The sequence below is a fragment of the Rutilus rutilus genome, assembly GCF_951802725.1.
Source record: "Rutilus rutilus genome assembly, chromosome: 12".
In the NCBI taxonomy this organism is placed as follows: domain Eukaryota; kingdom Metazoa; phylum Chordata; class Actinopteri; order Cypriniformes; family Leuciscidae; genus Rutilus; species Rutilus rutilus.
In genome coordinates this window covers 16,634,582-16,656,785 of record NC_140217.1, presented here as the reverse complement: position 1 = coordinate 16,656,785, position 22,204 = coordinate 16,634,582, and the positions used below count along the sequence as shown (strand labels likewise).

Here is a 22,204-nt window from a genome sequence, read left to right as displayed (position 1 = left end):
TACGCTTTCTCCAATGGTAGAGCCACGGACCCTCGTATCTCCCAATAACAAGACCATCTCTACTAGAAACATCCAGGCAGGTGTGTTGGAGCTAAACTCTGCAGGACAGTGGCCCTCCAGGAGCTGAGTTTGAAATTTGTGTTTTACACTGCTGACAATGTGTGGTATTGTAAATAAGAGTTGACTTATTTAATTTGTTTTACTTATTTAATTAACTTAGTTAATTAAATGATGTGTTCAATAATTAAGTATTGCATTCAGTATGACACAACATCAACATAAGCAAAGCTGAGCTCTGATGTGCTGTTTGTGTGCCCAGGCCCAAAGAGACACTGTGAGGAATGAATGGCAGAAGTTTCTGAATCTTTGCATCTGTCAGGAAACACATCTGGACAATTTAGAGGAGTACAAAAGGGTAGGTAGGGCAGATGGATGGATCAATCATTTGCATTAAGCACATTTTTGTTATAAACAGTTTGTGCATGAGTAAAGCCTAAACAAATTTGTGTTTTTCTTAACAGTACCAACTGGATGCAGATACCTTGTCTGAGTCTTTGTCTAAACTCGGCTCCACTGTTGATGCCAAATCACTCAATGGCAAAACCAACACTGAAATTCAGATGCAGCTTGAGGTCAAATCACATTTTAAACTACAGTAGTCAACATTTGAAATGGATCAAAAAAGTTCATCAAAGTTGTTGAAAAAGTTCATGAAAGTTCAGTTGATCCACTTCAAATGTTGACTATTGTATATTTTAAATAATTATAAATTTAATATCAGTAAAAGGATTTCTCATACAGTGCTCATGCAAGTTTCTTTGCAGTTCCACTGTATATATATATATATAAAAAAAACAATACAGCTCTGAATGTGACAATATCTTGTTTTCTGTGTGTCTGCAGGCTGAGGAAAGGCCACTACAGCGCAACGAGCAGCTTTTGGCTGACCTGAGAAAGCGAAGCACTGCCATCACACCACTAAAACTTCGCCATACTCCTCCTAGCAAAACTACCACGGTTGAGTCTCTATGTGACTGGAAAACTCCCAAGGTTAGAATTCTGAAAAACACAAGAAGGTGTTAAAAATCTCTTTATAATATGTAGTATGAAAAGCTATGGTCACTAATGTGCTATTAATTCATTCTTCTATTCATTTGTTAATCATGGGATTCTTCTCAGGTTTCATTGGACAGAGGAGAGCTGTTTAATCTGAAGTCCAACACAGACAATGACAACTGGGAGGTTCAGTCCAATGATGGGACAAGAAAAACATTTCCTGGAGTTTGCTTCATGATTCCTCCACCGGATCCTGAGGCCATCAACAGAGTCGACCTGTAAGAATAAAAACTACTTTTCATACTCCAAAGACATTGTAAAATGTGTGTTATTAACCCTTGGTGTATGCTTATGTAAAAAAAAAAAAAGAATAATAATAATAAATCCTTTAGAGACCAAGAATAACTAATCATTTGTGTTTGTATGAGAAGGCTGGGGAAAGAGTTGGAAGATCTAAAGAAAAAGCGAGCTGCTTTGAGAACTTCGCTGAAGAGTCATCCATCAAAGGCCCCTGTTTCACAGGCTCCAGGTAATGTTTCCTTCAGCCTGATGTTTATTTGTTTCACTTTTGGTGTGAATGGGCCTTTTGTCAATGATTCATTTACCTTTTTTGTGTCATGTTTAGTGTGAAAGTGCCTTTACACCAGGCACTTATGTAGGGGTGGGCCAGAGTTGGTCCATAAGTCCATACTGGGGTGGGTTTCCTGTACAATGATGTAGGCTAGCTAGTCACGACTTTCCCGAAACCATGAAACCTATCATTAATGATGTCATGCATGTGGTGAAGTAACAACTTGTATAAATAAATTGGGTTAAAATTAATGTCAGATTATTGCTGTAAATAATGAGCATGGAATCTGATGACTACTACTATTTTGTTCTCCGTTGTTTTGCTTTATTCAATTGTGTGTTCCCTCTTAGTTCATACTCAGGGATCTAGATCACTTAGCATGCACACTCTTCAAAAATAGCACTTTCATTCTCTTGACAAACTAAAAGAAGTAGAATGAAAATACTTTTTTTTCCAAGTAACGAGTAAAGTAACGCATTACTTTTAAATTTACAACAAAATATCTGAGATACTTTTTCAAATAAGTAATGCAAGTTATTTTGTTTTCCCATGTATTAACTGACACTTCTCCTGTCCTCATGTTGAGAGCATCAGGAGTAAGTGCCAGAGGCGTTGTGTGCACTGTGTGTAAACATGATGGGTATTTGTAGTTCTAGACTAAATGTGAGCAGGCATTTACTCATCTCACTTGCACAAAAACACATTCAGTATTCCTCAAAATGAATATGTGAAATGCAAACTAAGAATATTACGTAAACCTACACTAAAAAAAATGTGCTTTAAAATAATGGTAATCTACTGGCAGCTGTGGTTGCCAGTAATGTACTATTAATTTAATTAACAGCTCTCCTACCAATAATTTACAGCTTTCCTTTTTTTACAGTATGTTACCATAATAATACAATGGAAGGTAATTCATTTTATTTGGAAAACAGATTGCTTCAAACAGTCCGAGTTTAAAAACTAGTATTTATACGGTGTTAGTAGTGTGAATTTATTTACTTTGAGTCCACTGAAAAGGAATATTTCTTAATATAAAACTGCAAACACAATGTGTAATAGTGAAATAATCACAAACTTGACTTTAACTCAAATCTTTGCAGTTCATCGTTAGCTATAGCAATAGCACACATGCATGTGCTAAAGTACTCAGCAAACTGCTTATCACTGCATCAGCAGCTACAGAGTTACTGCCTTTAAATAAAGCAACATGCAGCATAACATCAGTATTTCTCTGATGAAATCAAATGAAGATAAAAGACAATGGGCCCTATCTTGCACCCAGCGCAATTGACTTTGTACACTGACGCATGTATCATTCCTAGTTTGCACCCACGCAAAGCGCGCTTTTCCCTCCACAGAAGCACGTCGCTAAACTAGGGAATGAACTTGCGCTCCCCGGGGCGGTTCAGCGCAAAGAGGAGGCGTGTTCCGGCGCAAACGTTCCTTCATGCTATTTTGCAGGTTTAGAAAACAATTGCGCCACTAACCAGGAAAAAATAGTTTAAAGTCAGTGGCGTGTTGCGCATGTTATTCATATGCTATTTTAAGGGCGCATGCTTGGCCATAATCAATGTAGCGTGTGCACAACGCGCATACACTTTGATTCTCTCATCTACACAGAAGCAGCAGTTTTCATTTTTGCAAATCATACATTATTACGATAGATAGATAGATAGATAGATAATTTATTATAAAAGCATACATCTAGCTTACACATTTACCCAAATTATTATACGCCTTTTTAACCGAAGTTAATTTAAAAAATAGCAACAGCACCAAGACCCGCCCACAAAGTTACTTGCGCTGTGCGCTTTGACACTTGCGTTTCAGATCGTTAAAATAGGGCCCATTAAATCTCTGAAGATCTCAGCAGATGATTAAACAACTCCACAAACAACATTACCAGCTTCACTTATTACTAACCAGTTTGGCTGTCATACAACATATCATACATCTACAGAAGCTCTTATTGAGAATTAAAAGCAGTTTAGTCAAGTCAAGTCACCTTCATTTATATAGCGCTTTTAACAATATGGATTGTTTCAAAGCAGCTTTACAGTGATAATAGGAAATTACTGTAACAGATTGTTTAGGCTTTACAACAGCTCTAGGATAAAGTTATTGTCCAGCTAAAGTTAGTTTTGATTGATTGACTCACTTCAGTTGTGAAGATCATTAGTTATTAATTTAGGGGCCGCTAACACAACCCTGTTCTAACAGGAAAACCCTAACGCGCTCCGGCCGCCCATCCGCACAACAACAGTGCCTGGTGTCTTGAGAACGCACTCCCTGAAATAGGTTCGAAGATAATCAAACGATTATCTGTTATCTCTGCGCAAACCTCAAAAACGCAAACCCGCGAAAACGCAGATGTCGCGCACATGCGCATTACGTGTTCAGTCCAAAGGTATGCACGTTTGAATGTGTACAGGCGTGTAGTCCTTCTTTACAAATCAAGCCTCAATAAACTACTTGTCTGGCCTTAAAAAATTATAATACAGAATTTTTTTGTTGCGTCTGCATAGCCACGCGAACCAGAATTATCCTGACAACATTTTATCTGTACTGGGGGGAAGGGAAGGAGGCCTTCACAGGGGAGGGACTGGTTGACACTTCAGGACTGCGTTGTCATCATGTCCAGGCGCAGGTCTTTCATCGGATCTGGATACTGCCTGGATCCGGTGTACTGCGGTATACCTCGGATAAACAGAGAGACTAATATTAGCGTAGACGCCATTCTTCTTATGATTTATGGGGAGTGTTCCCGGTTCCGGCTGACCAAATCTATGCAGCCTAACATTGAATTATAGAAGTCTATAATGTGTTATGTGTATGCTAGGCCAAAGAGATGTGTTTTTAGTCTAGATTTGAACTGACAGAGTGTGTCTGCTTCCCGGACAATGTTAGGAAAATTGTTCCAAAACTTTGGTGCTAAATAGGAAAAGGATCTACCGCCAGCAGTCGATTTTGATATTCTACTATTATTATTATTATTATTATTATTATTATTATATTATTATTATTATTATTATTACTATATACTATGTATTATTCTACGATATTCTGACTATAATGTGTTAAGAGCTCGCTCAAGTACTGGGGAGCTAAACCATTTAGTGCTTTGTAAGTAATCAGCAATATTTAAAAATGTATACGTTGTTTAATAGGGAGCCAAATCAGTGTTGACAGAACCGGGCTAATATGGTCATACTTCCTGGTTCTGGTAAGAACTCTAGCTGCTGCATTTTGGACCAGCTGTAGTTTGTTTATTAAGCGTGCAGGGCAACCACCCATAAGAACATTACAATAATCTAGCCTTGATGTCATGAACGCATTAACTAATTGTTCTGCATTTTTCATTGAGAGCATATGACGTAATTTAGATATATTTTTTAGATGAAAAAATGCGGTTTTACAGATACTAGACACGTGACTTTCAAATGAAAGATTGGTATCAAAGAGCACAACCAGGTTCCTAACTGACGACGAGGACTTGACAGAGCAGCCATCAAGTGTTAGACAGTATTCTGCAAATTAAACAAGCGGTTTAATAATAGCCAGCTTAAAAGTTTTCGGTATGTATCCTAATGACAAAGATGAATGGATGATATTAAGAAGAGGATCTATGACCTCTGGAAGCATCTCTTTCAGTAGCTTAGTCAGTATAGGATCTAACATATAAGTTGCCGATTTAGATGATTTAACGAGTTTAGAAAATTCTTCCTCTCCTATAGCAATGAATGAATCAAATTTTTCCTTAGGGAGACTACAGTGCACTGGCTGATACTGTAGTAGACGGTTGCATAGTTATAATTATCTCCCTAATATTATCAATCTTATAAGTGAAGAAGTTAATAAAGTCATTTCTGCTGTGCTGCTTGGAAACTTCTGGGCTTGAAGCTTTATTTTTGCGTTAGTTTATCCACTGTTTCAAATAAATACCTAGGGTTTTGTTTATTTTCTCCTAACAGGGCTGAAAAATAAGCAGATCTAGCAGCTTTTAAGGCCTCTCTTTACGCAATCGTGCTCTCTTTCCGTGAAATGCGAAATACCTCTAGTTTTGTTTTCTTCCAGTTTCGCTCCATTTTTCTGGCTGCTCTCTTAAGGGCCTGAGTGTGCTCGTTGTACCACGGCATTGGACTATTTTCTTTAATCTTCTTAAGCGCAAAGGAACAACTGTCTAAAGTGCAGGAAAAGAGAGAGTTAAAAGTTTCTGTCACAATATTGAGTTCTTCTAAGCTATCTGGGATGCTGAGATGATGAAACTGGTCAGGAAGATTATTAATAAAGCAATCTTTAGTGGCAGAAGTGATAGGTCTAACATATTTGTTACATGGAGTCGGCTTTGCAGCCTTGGCTAAATGAAGTTTACACAAGACTAGATAATGATCTGAGATTTCATCGCTCTGCTGCAGAATTTCAATGGCATCAACATTGATTCCATGTGATAATATTAGATCTAGAGAATGATTACGACAATGAGTAGGTCCTGACACGTGTTGTCTAACTCCAATAGAGTTAAGAATGTCTTTAAATGCCAATCCCAATGCATTTTTTTTCGTTATCTACATGTATATTAAAATCACCAACAATTAGGACTTTATCTGCAGCCAGTACTAACTCTGATAGAAAGTCAGCAAATTCTTTGATAAAGTCTGTATGGTGCCCTGGTGGCCTGTATACAGTAGCCAGCTTTACACTAGATAGTGTTACATTAAGCACCAACACTTCAAAAGAATTATATTTGAAACTAGACTTCTTAGTAATTCTAAAAAATATTACTATAAATTACAGCAACACATCCCCCTTTGCCTTTCAGACGAGGTTCATGTTTATAACCGTAATCTTGGGGGATGGACTCATTTAAAGTCATGTAAGTCATGTAGTTTGGTTTTAGCCAGGTTTCTGTCAAATACAGCACATCTAGTTCATAGTCTGTAATCATATCATTAACAATAAGTGCTTTTGAAGTAAGGGATTGAATATTCAGCAACCCAAGCTTTATCAGTTGCTCATTTATATTATTTCTGTTTTTTTATTTGTTGAACATCAATTAAATTTTTACCCTTAGATGGGTTTGGAAGTTTTTTGTATTTCCTAAATCGGGGAACAGACACAGTCTCTATATGATGATATCTAGGTGAAAGAGGCTCTATGTGATGGGATTTATCTGACCATGTCTGCTTCCTGACCTGAGCCCCAATTCATGTTTGAGCTCTAAGACCATGTGCCATATTACTAGAGAGAAGAGCAGCACCATCCCAGAAGGGATGAATACCATCTCTTTTCAACAGGTCAGGTCTGCTCCAAAAACTTTTCCAATTGACTATGAATTCTATATTATTTTGCGGACACCACTTAGACAGCCAGCCATTGAGTGAGGACAGTCTACTAAGTATCTCATCACTCCGGCGAACAGGAAGGGGGCCAGAGCAAATTATAGTGCCTGACATCGTACTTGCGAGTTCACACACCTCTTTAACGTTAATTTTAGTGATCTCCGACTGGCGGAGTCGAACGTCATTAGTGCCGACGTGAATAATAATCTTAGAGAATTTACGATTAGCATTAGCCAGCACTTTTAAATTTGCTTTGATGTCAGGCGCTCTGGCTCCTGGCAAATATGTGACTATGGTGGCTGGTGTCTCTATTTTCACGTTCCGTGTAATAGAATCGCCAATAACTAGGGCACATTCAACAGGATTCACAGTGGGTGTTTCACTGAGTGGGGAGAATCTATTTGTTATGGCAATCGGAACGGAAGAGCGGTATTTTGTCCCGCGACTACAGCGTCTCACCGTCACCCAATTGCCCTGCTGCATGGGCTCTACAGCCGGAACCGAACAGTGTACAGAGTTCAATAAGATAGCCCTTGCACTCTTACAATTAACCTCGATTAAAATTTGGATGCGTGTCTCTAGTTCTGAAATCTTCTCCGTCAGCCTGACTATCTCCCTGCATTTATCACATGTAAATCCTGTGCTGACAGAGAAGGCTATGCTATACATGTTACATGAAGTGCAAGTGACAATAAGGGGAGAAGATGACATGACTCTCTGTGTTTGTTGACTGATCCTACTCACCTAAGTTGTTTGATGAACTCATAAAAGGCGCGAGAGAAAAAATAAATAAATAAATAAAGAGCGCACGGATGGATAAATAAATAAAGAGCGCTAACAGGCTAGCGAATTACTAGCGTGTTGTGCTAGCAATAATGATTTAGATTGAAGCTAGCGATATCAGGTTAATGTGTGATGTTGAGTAAGCTATATTTAGCAGTATAAACAACAAGGAATGATCGTTGGAATTTAGGATTCAGATGTTGATGTTTTATTGAAAAACATTTTTAATACATCTTAATTTTACATTACCACCACTGTGCTACTAGTAAAAGATAAAGCAGTGCTGAGCAAACAGTTTTAAAGGATTTTTTTAATTATTTGCAAAACAGGTTTGAACTACAGCATTATTTAGATAGACAGAAACATCAAGAATGAGCATATGAATCTTAACAAGGGTGACAATAAACAAAAAAGAAACAGATTAACTCTAAACATCACAAAACAAGCTACTAAAAAGTCAACACAGAAACAATCGCAAAAATAAAAGCAAATAGTAAGAATTAAAGAAAATAACCGGACAATTCAACTGCAACATGCTGGGAGTCATAGACGATTTTTGTACTATGCTGGTACCCAGCATGCATTGCAGTATGACACTTTTGATTGTCACCATCGTGACAGTTTTGGGTATGAAAGAGCCTTTACATTTGCCAAAAATAGAACTTTTGATTATTTGTTATTAAAGATCAAACAAGCAAGCCCAGCCCAGATAAAAAAGTAATGCTAAAGTAACTTAATGCATTACTTTCTATTAAAATTAACTAAGTAAAGCAATTAATTACTTAGGGAGTAACACAATATTGTAATGTATTACTTTTAAAAGTAAGTTTCCCCAACGCTGGGAATGTTATTTTTCTCAAAAGCATGATATACTTAAGTCACACTAACAATTATGCTTTTAACCACGTCACTTTGCAATGTTTGCTAATGTTTGTTGGAATTATGGTTGTGGCAAACACAGAATCATTAAACTATGTAGGAAACAATGGAACTAAATAATGCTTTTGAAAAAATCACCCCAGTTCAGCCTATTCACAGTCATAGTGGACAGTTTTGTAAAATATGAAATACAATTGAGAAGCCATATTTAAATTTGCTCACCTAAAAAGAAATTCAGCCTATACCCCAGCATTCAGTCTGAGTTAAGTGCAAATCACATATTATTCAATAAACTATTAAAAGTGTGTGTTTCTTGTTGGGGTCAAATCCCCTAGTTTGGTTATTTTTAAAAACACAGTAGACAATTAGAAAGGGTGATCATGTATGTGGTGCTCATGAAACAACTAGGAACTTTTAACATAATGTACTGAACTTACCTCTGAGATAATAAATCAGTGTCATATTTGTTGTTGTAGTTCCTGCTCCAAGAGCCGAGGAGAACTCCAAAGCTGTAGAGCTGACTAGCCTTCTAAACCAAATAGATAAAGATCTAGCTCAAGCTGAGATGGACACTCTGAGCAGTCTGAGAGCCCCACTGAACCGCACTGACCCTGCCACAGACCTCGCTAAACGTCTGAAGGAGCAAGAGGTGAGAAATGCTTTAGACATCTAGTAGAGATAAGCTTCCTTGCTTAGAGATAAACCGCCTGCATGGGTTTATACTGTCAAATAAGACAAAGTGCAGGAATGAACTACTCAACCAGGTTATTGACTGTTGATAACTCGATGCAAGATAACCGATAACTGATTCAACAACCTTAAGCAAAGGTTTTGGAAAAATGGGCCAGTAGGTGCTGCTCATATAAGATTTTTCTTCTCTAAACAGAGAACAACTACAGCTCTCCAGCAGCTGGAAAAACAGAGGGCTGCAGCCCAAAAGGACCTGGAACCTCTACTTTCAAAGAATTCTAATGGGCCAACCTCTTCTACTATATCCCAAAAACTCAGTGATGCCAAAATCAAACAAGACAGTCTAGCTGCTCTCATTGATCTCTACAAAAAGAAGTACGTACAATTACAAGTCTATTTATTTAGGAAATTGAAGAAAGAATTCTAGATGTTGCAACTCTGTTGTCTCTTTTTAACACTAGGGCAAATGCTTCTATGGTTTTGGAGAGACAGCTTACAAAGATGGACAGCACTGTCTCAGGATTTGAGAAACAGCTCACTGATGATGGTGTCATCCCAGACAAACCGAGTGCCATTCAGACCAGTACCCAGGAGATTCAAGTAAAGACATTATTCATTCTGAATTTAGTAGAATGTAATTATGTCGCCACTTCTAATGTGTGAATCACAAACCTGGACTACATACCCAGAGTTATGACATTAAAGTATTCCTAGATTATCTATCTATTTTTTTTTACTTATGGTAAAATTTTTCCTTTTTAAATTTGCAACCTGTGTATTTTCCAACAAACCATGGGATTTGTTTTTTTTTAAAATGCATTTAAAGTCATGCAATTGCACATAACCAGTAGGGTACTAAAATCTTATGCATAACAAAATATATTGTCATTCATCCAGAGTTTGAGAAAAGACGTTGCTGGTGCTCAAAGTGAGATGCAAAAGCTTAGCGAGGACCTAGAGGCACTTAAGAAGCTATGCAGTTCACTTCAGCAGGGTTACCAGGAGTATTGTCCTGATATACGCAGACATGAAGCAGAAGTGAAGAATCTTCAAAGCCGATATGCTAATGTGAGCAACCAGCTAAATGAAAGGTGAGTTACATACGCTTACTCATGCTAAAAATGTAATCTGAAAGGCATTAAATTAGTTTAATGTGGTGCTGCTTAGATATACCTTCTCTTTTCTGCAATGAGCTGAACAAAAAATGTTGTTACTTAAAACGTTTTTATATTTCCTTAGAGAGAGGCTTTTGCAAGAGGCTAACACAAAACACCAGGACTTCCAGAATGTGAGCCAATCACTGAGCTCCTTCTTAAATAATCTACCTAAAAACAAGATTAACCCCGAAAATGATTTGACTCAAGTCAATGCCAAGCAGAACTCTCAGAAGGTTAGATCTGTAGACTATATCAGACAATATATAAAATAAATGATCTGATTAAAATAATTTTTTTTTAAAACTACAATTCTCACTATGTGGTTTTCTTTTACTCAAAAGAGGGTGATAGAGGATATAAAGAGGAAAGGTGATAACATGGACAGGGTGGTTGATCTCTCCAAGGATCTCCAAAATACTCTCAAAGTAAGTCAAATGTTTGGGCTACAGTAAATGCATGTATCCAGAATCACACACCAAATATAACTTTTTATTTAAATGGGGTATAAAACTGTGAAAAAACCTTTAATGATAAAATTATTATTAAGTTATATATACAGTGTAAATTGTATACTGCATTTATTTTGGGCAGGAATATGAGATGAATTGTGATAAGTACAAAGCTACTCTTGATGACACACCTGTGACAAATGCTAAAAGGCTACACACCACCACCCTAGCTAGTGCTGTTGCAAAGCAGGTGAGTTATTTGAAATGTAAAACATGAGACATTTTAATATTAACTAAATACTTAATTCCGTATTCTGTTTTGCTACAGGAGAAGGATCTTACAAAACATTATGCTGAAACAGCTGCTGAGAGTGACCAGTTACTCAACCAGATGAACTTTGCAAAGAGCATCATGGCTGAGGTGCAAATGAGAGATCAACAGTTTTCATATTTTACCACTAATCAAAAAGCTTAATTTGTATTATACTGCAATTAATTTTATCTTTGTTATGAAGAGCAAATAATCCTGTGACTCTTCAAAGTGTTCACCTTTGAAATATTAACTGGTCTTACTTCCATTTACACAGAATGTGGTAAAAGTAAATGCCGTACAACAGCAACAGGTGCAACAAAAAGCCTCTGAGGACACTGAAGCTCTGCAGAAAGAATTAAAGGAGGAAATTGCCAAAAATGCCAATGCAGAGAATAGCCTGAGTAGCATCAAGACCAGATATTTATCTCTGAAGAGTCGAAGAGGTGTAGAGCGAGTGGAGGAGAAAGAAGTTCTGCAGTATTACCGTGACCCAAAACTTGAGTCTAATTTGGAGGACTTTCTAAAAAAGATTCACGAAGAAGCACTGAAACGCACCAAAACACAAAGTGAAATTGAGGTACTGACTAGAAAGATCACTAGCCTAGAAAGTGAACTTAAGAACACTAAACCCAAGCTAGTCACAAGAGAGGTGACGGAGGTAGAGAAAGACCCCCAGCTGGATATAGAAGCATCAAACATTCGAGAAAAAATAAGCAAACTGAGAAGTGAACTTAGAATTAAAGAACAAGAGAAGGCTTACCTGCAATCAGAGATGACAATTTTGGAGCAAAAGAAGCAAATCATAAAAGAGAAGGTGGTGCAAAGGGAAGTGGTAAGACAGGAGAAAGATCCAACAATGTTGAAGGCAGTTAGGACATTTGAGATGGATATCTCGGATGAAGGTGAGAGGTGCAAGTCACTGAAGAGTGAAATCTCCCAAACCAGAAGCCAGATCAATTCTATAGAGAGGCTCATCCCAACTTTAGAGCCAAAGGTTGTCACCAAGGAGGTGAAAAGGGTTGAGCAGGACCCTGTACTCATAAGTGAGTCTAAAGGGCTTCTGACTACAATAGAAGAAGTGAGAAATGAGAACAAAAGTCTCTTGATTGAGCTTAGTAACCTTCAGTCACACTATGTTCAAATACAACAGATGAAGCCCAAAGTGGAAGTCAAAGAAATCATAAATGAGAAATTCAGGGTGGCACCTGAGACAGAGGCAGAGATGCAACGCTTGAGATGGGAGCTTCAAGACAGTAGCAGGCAGGGCTCAGACTTTGAGAGACAAATTAGTATTGTGAAAACAGAGCTTGGTGCTCTACATTCACAGAAACCCAAAGTTGAGTATAAGGAAGTAGTTCAGGAGGTTGTAAAAGAGGAAAGAAGTCCAGAGAATGTAAGAGAAATACAGAGGCTCTCAGATCAAGTATATTCCCTGCAAAAAACCTACAGTACTTTGCAGGATGAGCTTATCCGTCTTAGAAAAGACAGGGATGAGTGGAAGACTGAAAAGTCAAAGGTTGAGACCAAGATTGTCACAAAAGATGTAACTAAGTATGTTGATGACCCACTTCTGGAGAAGGAGGCAGATCGTCTCAGGAGAGAGATCCGTGAGGAAACTCAGAGGCGAAGAACTATAGAGGAAATGGTATTTGATCTTCAGAATAAATACATTCAGCTTGAGAGACAAAAACCAGAGGAAAAAGTAGTAGTGCAAGAGGTGGTGCGTCTACAAAAGGACCCAAGGCAGATCCTTGATCATGATAGGCTAGGAAGGAGTCTAGATGAAGAAGTGAAGAATCGTAGAAAATTTGAGTTAGAGGTGCAGCAGATGAGAGCACTCATAGAAGACAAGGAGATAATCATAAGGAGCAGTGATGAGAGGCAAAAAAAGATACAGGTGGAAACTGAGCTGAGACAAATTAAATCTAGGATCCATGAGCTAGAAACTGCCCCACCACCTATTGAAGAGAACATAGTCATAGAGGAAGTTCTGAAAGTTGAGAGGGATCCAAAATTAGACAAACTGACCAATGGTCTTCGGACAGACATGGATAAGGAGAGCAGTGACATTATGCGCTTAGATAGAGACATCAGGAAAATTACATTCGAGATAGAAATTTTGCAGCGAGAGAAATCGGTTGAGAAGACCATCTATAAAGAGGTTGTTCGTGTAGAGAAAGATCAAGCAGTGGAAGCAGAACGGTCCCACCTTAGAGAACTGTTACAACAGGAGAAAAATGCCAGACGAGACCTTGAGGATGAACTCCATCGTCTAGATGAGAAACTGCAGCGACAAGCAAGCAAAAGAACTACCACATCCCTGGAGGAGACCAACCTGATTCATGATCGGGACAAGCTGCAAAGAGAAAAAGAAAACCTTCAGAAAGAGCTAAGAACTTTGGAATCTGAAAGACAAAATATCAGCATCTCATTCCACCAGCAGTCTAGGCTGATGAGTGAAAGAAATCAAATGAATAGGCAAAGAAGCATTAAAATGGAATCAGATGTTCAAAGGCTAGAAAGGGAGATCCTGGAAGAGAAGGACACAATTCACAAGCGAGATAACATAATCAGGGAGCTAAAGAACAGTTTGAGGAAGGAGGATTCCTCAGAGACTCGCACTAAGGAAGTCAATGTCTCCACAAAGATTAGCATCTTGGACCCTAACACTGGTAAAGACATGTCACCATATGATGCCTACATGCGAGGCTTCCTTGATCGCAGCCAGTACATGCAATTACAGGAACTGGAGTGTGACTGGGAGGAAACCACCACAATGGGACCTGATGGTGAGATTTCTGTTTTGCAAGATCGCAAGAGTGGCAATCAGTACTCAATCAAAAATGCACTAAAAGAAGGCAGGGTGACTAAATACCAACTACAACAGTACAAGGATGGCAAAATGCCCATCTCAGAGTTTGCTCTTCTTGTGGCTGGTGAAAAAAAATCTAGGTCATACACCCCAGTTACCTGCCAACCAACTCAGCTCAATGAAGAGTTCCCTATCTGCGGAGTGTATGATGTACACACTGATTCATGTCTAAATGTGCACAGTGCCATGGGTCGAAAGATGATTGACACCAACACTGCCCAAAAGCTTCTTGAAGCACAGGCAGCCACTGGTGGCATCGTGGACATCAGCAACAGCACAAAATATTCTGTCCACAAAGCAGCTGATCGAGGTCTGATTGAGTCCAGTCAACTACAGCGGTTACTAAATGCTCAGAAGGCCTTTACTGGAGTCGAGGACCCTGTGACTAAAGAGCGTCTGTCAGTCGGAGAAGCTGTACAGAAAGGGTGGATGCCCAAAGAGAATGCCATGAGATACATGGAGGCACAATTTCTGACAGGTGGGTTAGTCAACCCCAACAAAGCAGGAAGAGTTAACATTGTGGATGCTGTCAGCTCTAAGATGATTGACAGTACAATGATGAGAGAGCTTCAGGAAGAGATCAACTATGCAAAAGAGCTGATTGATCCCATCACAAAGGAGAAGATCAACTACAAGCAGGCTTTGGCTCGTTGTAAGACAGACCGACTCTCAGGTCTTCCTATGCTTCCTGCTTCCTCAAAAGATTCTGCCTATGCTTCCCCATATTTCCCTCATACATAGACACTCATAGTCTACATAAGTTTACAAAATTAATAATGCATTAAATTTTCTGCATTGTCGACTATTTCTCATTGGCTAAGATGAAAATATTATATTTCACACAAAAAAACACTCAAGTCCTGGACAAGTTTATAATTGCAAGTGTTTAGTGGGTGTGTTGATTCAATTTGTTCAAGTTCAATCTGCAACACCAGGAAAAATAGAATAAGATTTTATTGATTTTAAGATAATTAATGTATAATAATAAACATGTTTAGAGATAACAAAAAATAAAATAAAAATTGTACTTGAAATTTGAAAGTAATACGTAATCTGATCTGTACTGTACTTGTAATACAACTTATTGTAAATCTCAGGTGCTATACAATCTCTAAAATTTGAACATTACTAACATTAGTTACATTTAACTAAGAGTCATTTAAAAATCTCAGCTGATGAGATGCTTATGTTTACTTCATTTTTACAGTATGTAATGGGGCAGAATATAGTAACACAGAGCAAAGGGAATATTTAACAAAAAAGCTAACATGTTATGCATGTTTTATTTGCATGGTATGATGGGCCAGAAGAGCAATTTCTGATTTAAAATCATTATACTTTTAATTATTTATGTCTTTACCATTCTCTTTCCTTTCTAATACTGCTGAAATTAAAAATGCAACAAATGATTTCTGTCTTTTTTGTTTCTAATTTGTTCTACTAAATGAAGTCAACACACAAAGAGTGGTATTAAATTTATTATTTGCAGGCATAGCATTTTATTAAGCAGAACACATACAGTGATATTTCTTTGTAATTGTGCTAAATGTATTATTTAGTTATTTTTAAAATACATTTTAAAAGCGTTTCTTTCTAAATAAACAGAGGTATAGTGTTTGACCTACCCCCTGCACTAGCCATCAAATATACAGAGGGTATCAAAGTTCGGAACAAATACCACATATTATATAGCAATCCAGAGAGCCATTTACCTCTGCTACAACCTCTGAATATTTTACTTGCTTATTTGTAAAATAATTTAAAAGTAGATTTATTTTTACAGTTAGCTAATGATAATCAATTTACATCTACTTTCTGTAAAAATCCAACTTTGAGAGGTTGATACAAAGTCACACATTCTCAAATTGTACAAAAAAACATTGATAAATAGTTCTCAGTTGATCACATTTCACAGGATATTTATGTATGAGGGCTCTCACAGCAGGGAGCTTGCACATTCATCTAAGTCTCTCTCTCCTTAAAGAAGCGTCTCTGTTCCACAATGGCTTGTTGCATTAGTGCAAGGTCTACTCCATCAACACAAGTCAAAGCACGGGCATGCAGTATACCTCCACTTAATCCTGGAAGCAGACAAACAGAAAAATACTGGTAAAAAATACAGACATTCTGAATACAAACAACAAAACTACCTCTAGATTTAGGCTACACTGAGTACATAGGCGGAGGGTGAACCAACTCCAGGGTAAGGCTATGTGCGCTTCGCTTCCCCTTGATGCAAAATAGATTTCCTATCACATGTAAGTTTTAACCAACGTGTCGCCTAGCAACAACTTAAACGTCCCGGTATAAACGCTCCCGTTAACTAATTTGTTATTAACGCGACTATACGTTTACAAACTGTTTTTTTTTTTCAGGTTTTTATTTTTTTAACGAAACAAATACAAACAAATCAGGTACAATGTAAAAATCTTACTTAGGTACTCTTAGGTACTACGACCCTACAGTGCACATCTTAAATAAAAGAACACGTTTACAAACTGTTCATTTTAGCAAAAAAGCAAGCAGTAGGCTACTGTATGCCTGGCACGGCTGGCAGCCAATATAAATAAACACTGCCTTACCTAATGCAGCAAAATCCTGCGTTTAGACCTGGCATCATATGCGTTGATGATGTCCTCGTTGTTTAGTTTTGTGGTAATGTCACTCTCAATATGCAGCAAACTCAAGGATGAAAGTCTCTCCTGGCCCATTGTTGAACGCATCCAATTCTTTACGCGTCGCATAGCTGAAAAAGATCTCTCGCATGTTGCGGTCCCCACCGGTAATGTTAGAGCCAACTTGAAAAGTTTTTCGAAGTTTGGATAAAATCCAGTCGAGAGTGCCTCCTTAACGAAGTCAGGAGATGTGTGACGTGAGTTCAGTTTCAGTAAATTCATCTCAGTACATGCCAATTTAGGGTTGATAGAGAGGGTGGTCGCATATTTATTTAAAAGAAACTGCGCGCCTTCTGGGTCACATTTTAGCACAGCATCCACACTCTTTGCTATTCCCATTGTCTGAGTGGAAAACCGGGACTGACACTCACCCAACAGGGTATCCAAAACAGGAAAATATAGCTGTTGGGCCCATTTCTCTTTCATGCTTTGTGTGATGTTTGTTTGGTATTCTCTTTGTCCAAGGGAACTTGTGACAACAGAGGAATCCAACGTAGCAGTTCTTTTCGCAGTTCGCTTATGCGTAAGATCGCGTTCATCTTCTGACTGAAATGTCAAGTGAATTACAGAATGCTTTAATCTCCATCCATAATTCGTCCCACTTTTCAGTGGTCCTCATGTTCTCAAGGCCGTTTATTGTAGATTCCATGACACTTGAGGCCTGAGATAATGTCGTGTCTTTCTTTTGTAGTGCCTTGTGTGCAACGTGGATCATACTGAAAACCTGGTAAAACACCAAAAGACACACACAGAACGTGGCCTTCTTGAGATGGCTTAAGAGACCGGATGCCTCAACAAACCTACGATAAGGGGGAACAGAGAGCTCGGAAAGAGTGGAGAGCAGGGCTCTTATTGAAGTCTTGACAGCTGCTATGTTTTTCCATCGACACGCCCATCGCGTGTCGCTGAGTGCTGTCAGTTCGCCTTTAACCCCAAGCTCCTTTTGGTGCTGCTGGTATGCATGGTGTGTGCCTGGTTGTGAGAAAAACACATACAGACTCTCGAGGATGTGAAAAAACGTAGCTGCTGTACGATTTACCTTGCATGCATCGACCAAAACCAAATTCAACTTGTGGGCCATACAGTGAATGTACACCGCAGATGGATGGTCTTGACGGAGTTTCTGCTGGACTCCGTTTACGTGACCGGACATGACAGCCGCTCCGTCATAACTTTGTGCAACAATGGGTAAAGTGTAGATTCCACACGCATCCAGAAAGTGCTTTATGTGTCCATAAATTCCAGTAGCATCAACTCTTTCAGAACAGTCAACAAATCCTAGAAATCTTTCCTTTATCTCCAGCTTCTCTGTGTACCTCACACACACGGCCATTTGTTCCTCTTTAAAACTCCGTGCTTCGTCCACTAGAACAGTAAAAAAACCATTGTTTTCGATGCCGCGGATTATTTTGTTTTTGACTAAACCAGACGCAATTTCTAAAATTTCATTTTGTGTGTCAGGGCTCGTAAGATTGAACGGGGCCTTTAATCGAGCGCAGAAAGCGTCGTCACGTCTGGCGTACCAGTCACACAGCTCCAAAAAGTTCCCACGATTTGCAGAAGTTTCTCTCTCATCGTGCCCTCTCAGTGCAAGTCCTTGTTTTCCTATATAGAGCAATATGTCAACAATGGATGCTGCATATTCCCTATTGCTCTGCACTGAGGTCCTGTGAGATTCACTTAACTGTGCAGCGATGGAACCAGTAGCTTTGGTTTGCTCAAAGCAGTGCCACTGCTCACTGCACTGATGATGTGGTGCTCCGTCTGCGTGTTTCTGTAACTTTGCTAATATATTCTTCCAGTCACATACTCCATTTGCAATAAAAGCAGGATCTCTGTATGCACCACTAGAACTGCACTGAAACAATCTACATGGGAAGCAGAAAATCGCGTCTGCCTCTTTGCTGTATTCAATGAATGAATATGTCTTATAGTAATCGGACGAAAATGACCGGTTCTGCTTACCGAACAATGTTTTTGGGTATTCGGGCAAGTAGGGTTGTGATGGTCCAGTTTCCTTTGTGCCCAAATCCACTGGTGTGCTGCTGCTTTTATTGGTAACACACTCAAAGATCCGTTCACAAGGCCTGGTGCAGCCAGACTCACCGGCTGTATCTGTTGATATCTGTGAAGACGAGCTTTCTTCTAAGTTTTTGTCCGATATTTGCACACTTGAATTGGATGGGCAAGGGCTGTTGTTTAGATCGTTGTAGCTTGAAGTCTTTGTCTTGAAAAATGTTCGTATGTCGATTATGTCAACTAAATTGGCTGCCAGCTCAAAATTAGCCTAATAGCCTAAATCACTTTTTTTTTCTAAAGCACATAAACCCGCGTTTTTAGGCGAGTGCCGGATATGGGTGTCATAAACTATTTTTTAAAATGAACGAAAAGTGATCACAATTTAATAAAAACATTGTAATTGATGAATTACATTGCTTTCATTTATTTAAAAATTGTTTATCGAAAAAAAAATCCTGCATAAATGAATTATTTCTGCGCGTGCGCACGGCATGCAATTTACGTTTTCCACAGACCACAGTTGACTGAGCCAGCCGCGCTTATCATTTGGTTTTGGAGTGGAGGAAACTGATCCTAGACCAGCAATTATGGGCAGCTTTTCTTTATAAAAGCAACTAGTAGTAGCAGGCAGGCTGCTTTTGAGGGAGAAATTTTCACTCGAATTGTTTTTTTTTTTTTTTTACTCGAATTGTGCTAGTCTCAAGTCCGTGGCCAGGGGAAGGCTGAGCCTTCCCCAGCCTTACATACCCTCCGCCTATGACTGAGTAGGCAGAAACTTGTTTTAATCATATTGTCTTATTCAAACTCACCATCAGTCTTTTCAATTTCGCCAAGGACAAAATACTGAGCTCCAAGTATGGGCTGGAAAGGTTCAACAAGTGTTGTTTGTACAGACACGTGGCACTGTGCAGAAAACTGCTGACCACTTAGAACAGCTTTGGACTCTTCTGGCACGTAACTTGTAAGTCTAGATGGAAAGATGGACACAAGCTAATTTATTATTTTTTTTTCAGGCGAAGGATATACATAATGATGATTTACTAGGCAATTATGACAAAAGAGCTAAGAAACAAGGAAGAGCTGGATCCAATCACAGTACTTTAATATAGCCTTCATATAGCCTAATAACAAAGGTACATAAAAAACAAGAAAAGCGAACTAAGCTCACAACAAAACAACCAAAACAGACAAGGCTTGACACCTAACTAACAGTGGAAACAAAGGGGAAAATGGGTAACGAGAGAAATAACAAGGGAAACAGGTAGACTACAAACTAAATGTGAGCATTAGACAGAATCATGACAGAAATCCTTTATTTAGTAAATGGTGTTCAAAAAAATAAATTGGAATACAATTTGGAGCAAAAGTAGAAATCTAAAACAGAACTCTGGAAAGATTGCAGAGCATTAATTTGATTGCACAATTACAGATAGTAGATAGGCCTACTATAAATATATTATACTAATTATTTCAGAATTTTAATATTGTCTGTTAATGAGAAAAGTTAGAAAATTACTAAAACATAAACATGGTCTCCCTAATATTTGGAGAGGCTCCAACACCAAACGTTATCTTACAAATTTTGGATTCTGGTTCAAAACAAACTATCTGTTTTGCATAGTTATATCGAAGGCTCAATTTAGTTACATCCTAAAATACATATTCTATAAACATCTTTTTCAACATATCAATGATATGTTTTACAAAAAAACTAATAAATGTAACCTACATTTTTAGTCATAAAAACGGAAGTTCGCAGCACTTCTCGGAATATATTAGGCAGTTACACTAAAGATATAATGGGGTTACACGAATAAAAATCGCACCTAAACATTTCTGACAACTTTAACAAGTGGACCGACCTGCCAAACGTTCGCACTGACGCACCATCTTTCACCAGGTCTGTGTTGATCTCCAAAGGAAAGTAAAACGCGGCTGGAGGAGGCAGCATATCAGTTTAACATGCATATAAGAGACTCACTTGGGTCATTAGAAATTAAGAGTATTTTGGTTACTTCACACTTCTCTCCATTACGACTAGTTGTGTTCGACATCGGCTGCGATTGCATGTAACTGATCGGCGAGGGAGGAGCTGAAAACGGAACGTGAAGTCAGACACTTTCTGCTTCCCGTAGTAGCGCTCGCGTACTTTACCACAGCTGAAGTGAAATAAATACAATATTTGTCAAATAGATGTTTCGGAGACATTTTCATTCAATAGTTTATGTACTGCTCAAATACAGCGTCTGTTTGCACAAGTTTCTGTTTTGTGCATTTCACAATTAGTTTCTTTCCTATACAATGCCCTAAAAATTATGAAAATTAAAAACTTCCTGCTACAATAGAAGAATATGACTTCAATAGGACTTCCCCGTGGTCCTTACATAGACTGTAAAAAATAAACATACATTCAGTATATAACAAATATGTTACAACGTATAAATATCGGTGTTTTTTTGTATTTGCTTATGTTTTATTTATATCGTAATTATTTATTTTTGTGTTGCTTTACTTTTTTTTTTACATTTATGGAAAGGCAAAAGGGGCGTAACTCATATTAAAACGGCTTTCATCTTATTTATTTTATTGAACAAAGATCACAGGGGATAATTGTGATTCTTGTGCCTTGCCGTAAAACACCAAGCGCTTAGAGAGGGTCACGACCGAGCTGGGGCACGTCAGAGAATGTCTGGGCACGTTCAAGTTCAAAACGGTGCGCAACGTTTTGCTACGGTTTCCGGGTTGAACGTCATGTTTCCTGGAAACGGCGTGCACCGGTGTGCAACGGGGTTTGAGATATACGTTTTTTAAACAGAAACGGTGATGCGTTGGCTTTGGTTGAACCAGAGAATGTCTTGAACACACTGTTCTGATGACGCAAGAGCTGCAACTATGGCAGCTGAGAAGGCCATTCTTTGTGTTCGTTGTGAATAATTTTCTGAGCCTGATGAAGTCGGTATAAATATGTGTTTAATACTACAAAATATGCCCGATGTTACAGTTACTGCACTTGCCGCCCAGAACAAAAGAGAACATCCCAATCGAGTGAAGGGATTTGTGGAAACTGAAATGGAAGCACACATCTTACCTAATTCAGACTAAAACACATCTATTTAGCCTCACATACTGACTTTATTTGTAGTTCATACTGTTTTAATGCCCTGTATTTTCTTTCTCATTTTTAGGAAAAGCACTTAATTACCATTGTTTATTTCTATACCAAATGTCATACACTTGCAATGAAGCTAAAAATATAAACAACTACATCATTATGTTGATATCCTATATTTTTACAATAAAACTTACGACAAACATGTCTTCTAATATCCTCAGTTGTTGCGTATACCGAGCTGCATCGAACACATTTGTAAATTACTTTCCTTGAACCCATTGTGCGA

The 22,204-nt window shown here is 38.3% G+C and overlaps 2 protein-coding genes across 2 annotated transcripts in view; one reads left to right on the top strand and one right to left on the bottom strand.

The window, feature by feature from the left end:
• The window catches only part of evpla (envoplakin a), a 33,164-nt gene extending 17,650 nt beyond the window's left edge, over positions 1 to 15,514 (top strand). The window contains exons 9-22 of the mRNA XM_084426111.1: positions 320 to 415; positions 522 to 632; positions 904 to 1,050; positions 1,180 to 1,334; positions 1,488 to 1,585; positions 9,108 to 9,280; positions 9,518 to 9,696; positions 9,783 to 9,921; positions 10,219 to 10,412; positions 10,561 to 10,711; positions 10,820 to 10,903; positions 11,070 to 11,177; positions 11,256 to 11,348; positions 11,515 to 15,514. Of these exons, the coding sequence (XP_084282237.1) occupies positions 320 to 415; positions 522 to 632; positions 904 to 1,050; positions 1,180 to 1,334; positions 1,488 to 1,585; positions 9,108 to 9,280; positions 9,518 to 9,696; positions 9,783 to 9,921; positions 10,219 to 10,412; positions 10,561 to 10,711; positions 10,820 to 10,903; positions 11,070 to 11,177; positions 11,256 to 11,348; positions 11,515 to 14,853 (5,067 nt within the window). The 3' untranslated portion in view covers positions 14,854 to 15,514. The remainder of the gene's footprint in view (positions 1 to 319; positions 416 to 521; positions 633 to 903; positions 1,051 to 1,179; positions 1,335 to 1,487; positions 1,586 to 9,107; positions 9,281 to 9,517; positions 9,697 to 9,782; positions 9,922 to 10,218; positions 10,413 to 10,560; positions 10,712 to 10,819; positions 10,904 to 11,069; positions 11,178 to 11,255; positions 11,349 to 11,514) is intronic.
• Positions 15,515 to 15,574: 60 nt separating this feature from the next.
• ten1 (TEN1 subunit of CST complex) lies at positions 15,575 to 20,895 on the bottom strand. Its single transcript, XM_084426128.1, has 3 exons — positions 20,669 to 20,895; positions 19,616 to 19,773; positions 15,575 to 16,193 (listed from the first exon to the last, which is right to left on the bottom strand). The coding sequence occupies exons 1-3, from the start codon at positions 20,755 to 20,757 to the stop codon at positions 16,075 to 16,077; spliced, it is 366 nt and encodes a 121-aa protein (XP_084282254.1). The 5' UTR covers positions 20,758 to 20,895; the 3' UTR covers positions 15,575 to 16,074.
• Positions 20,896 to 22,204: the final 1,309 nt, after the last annotated feature.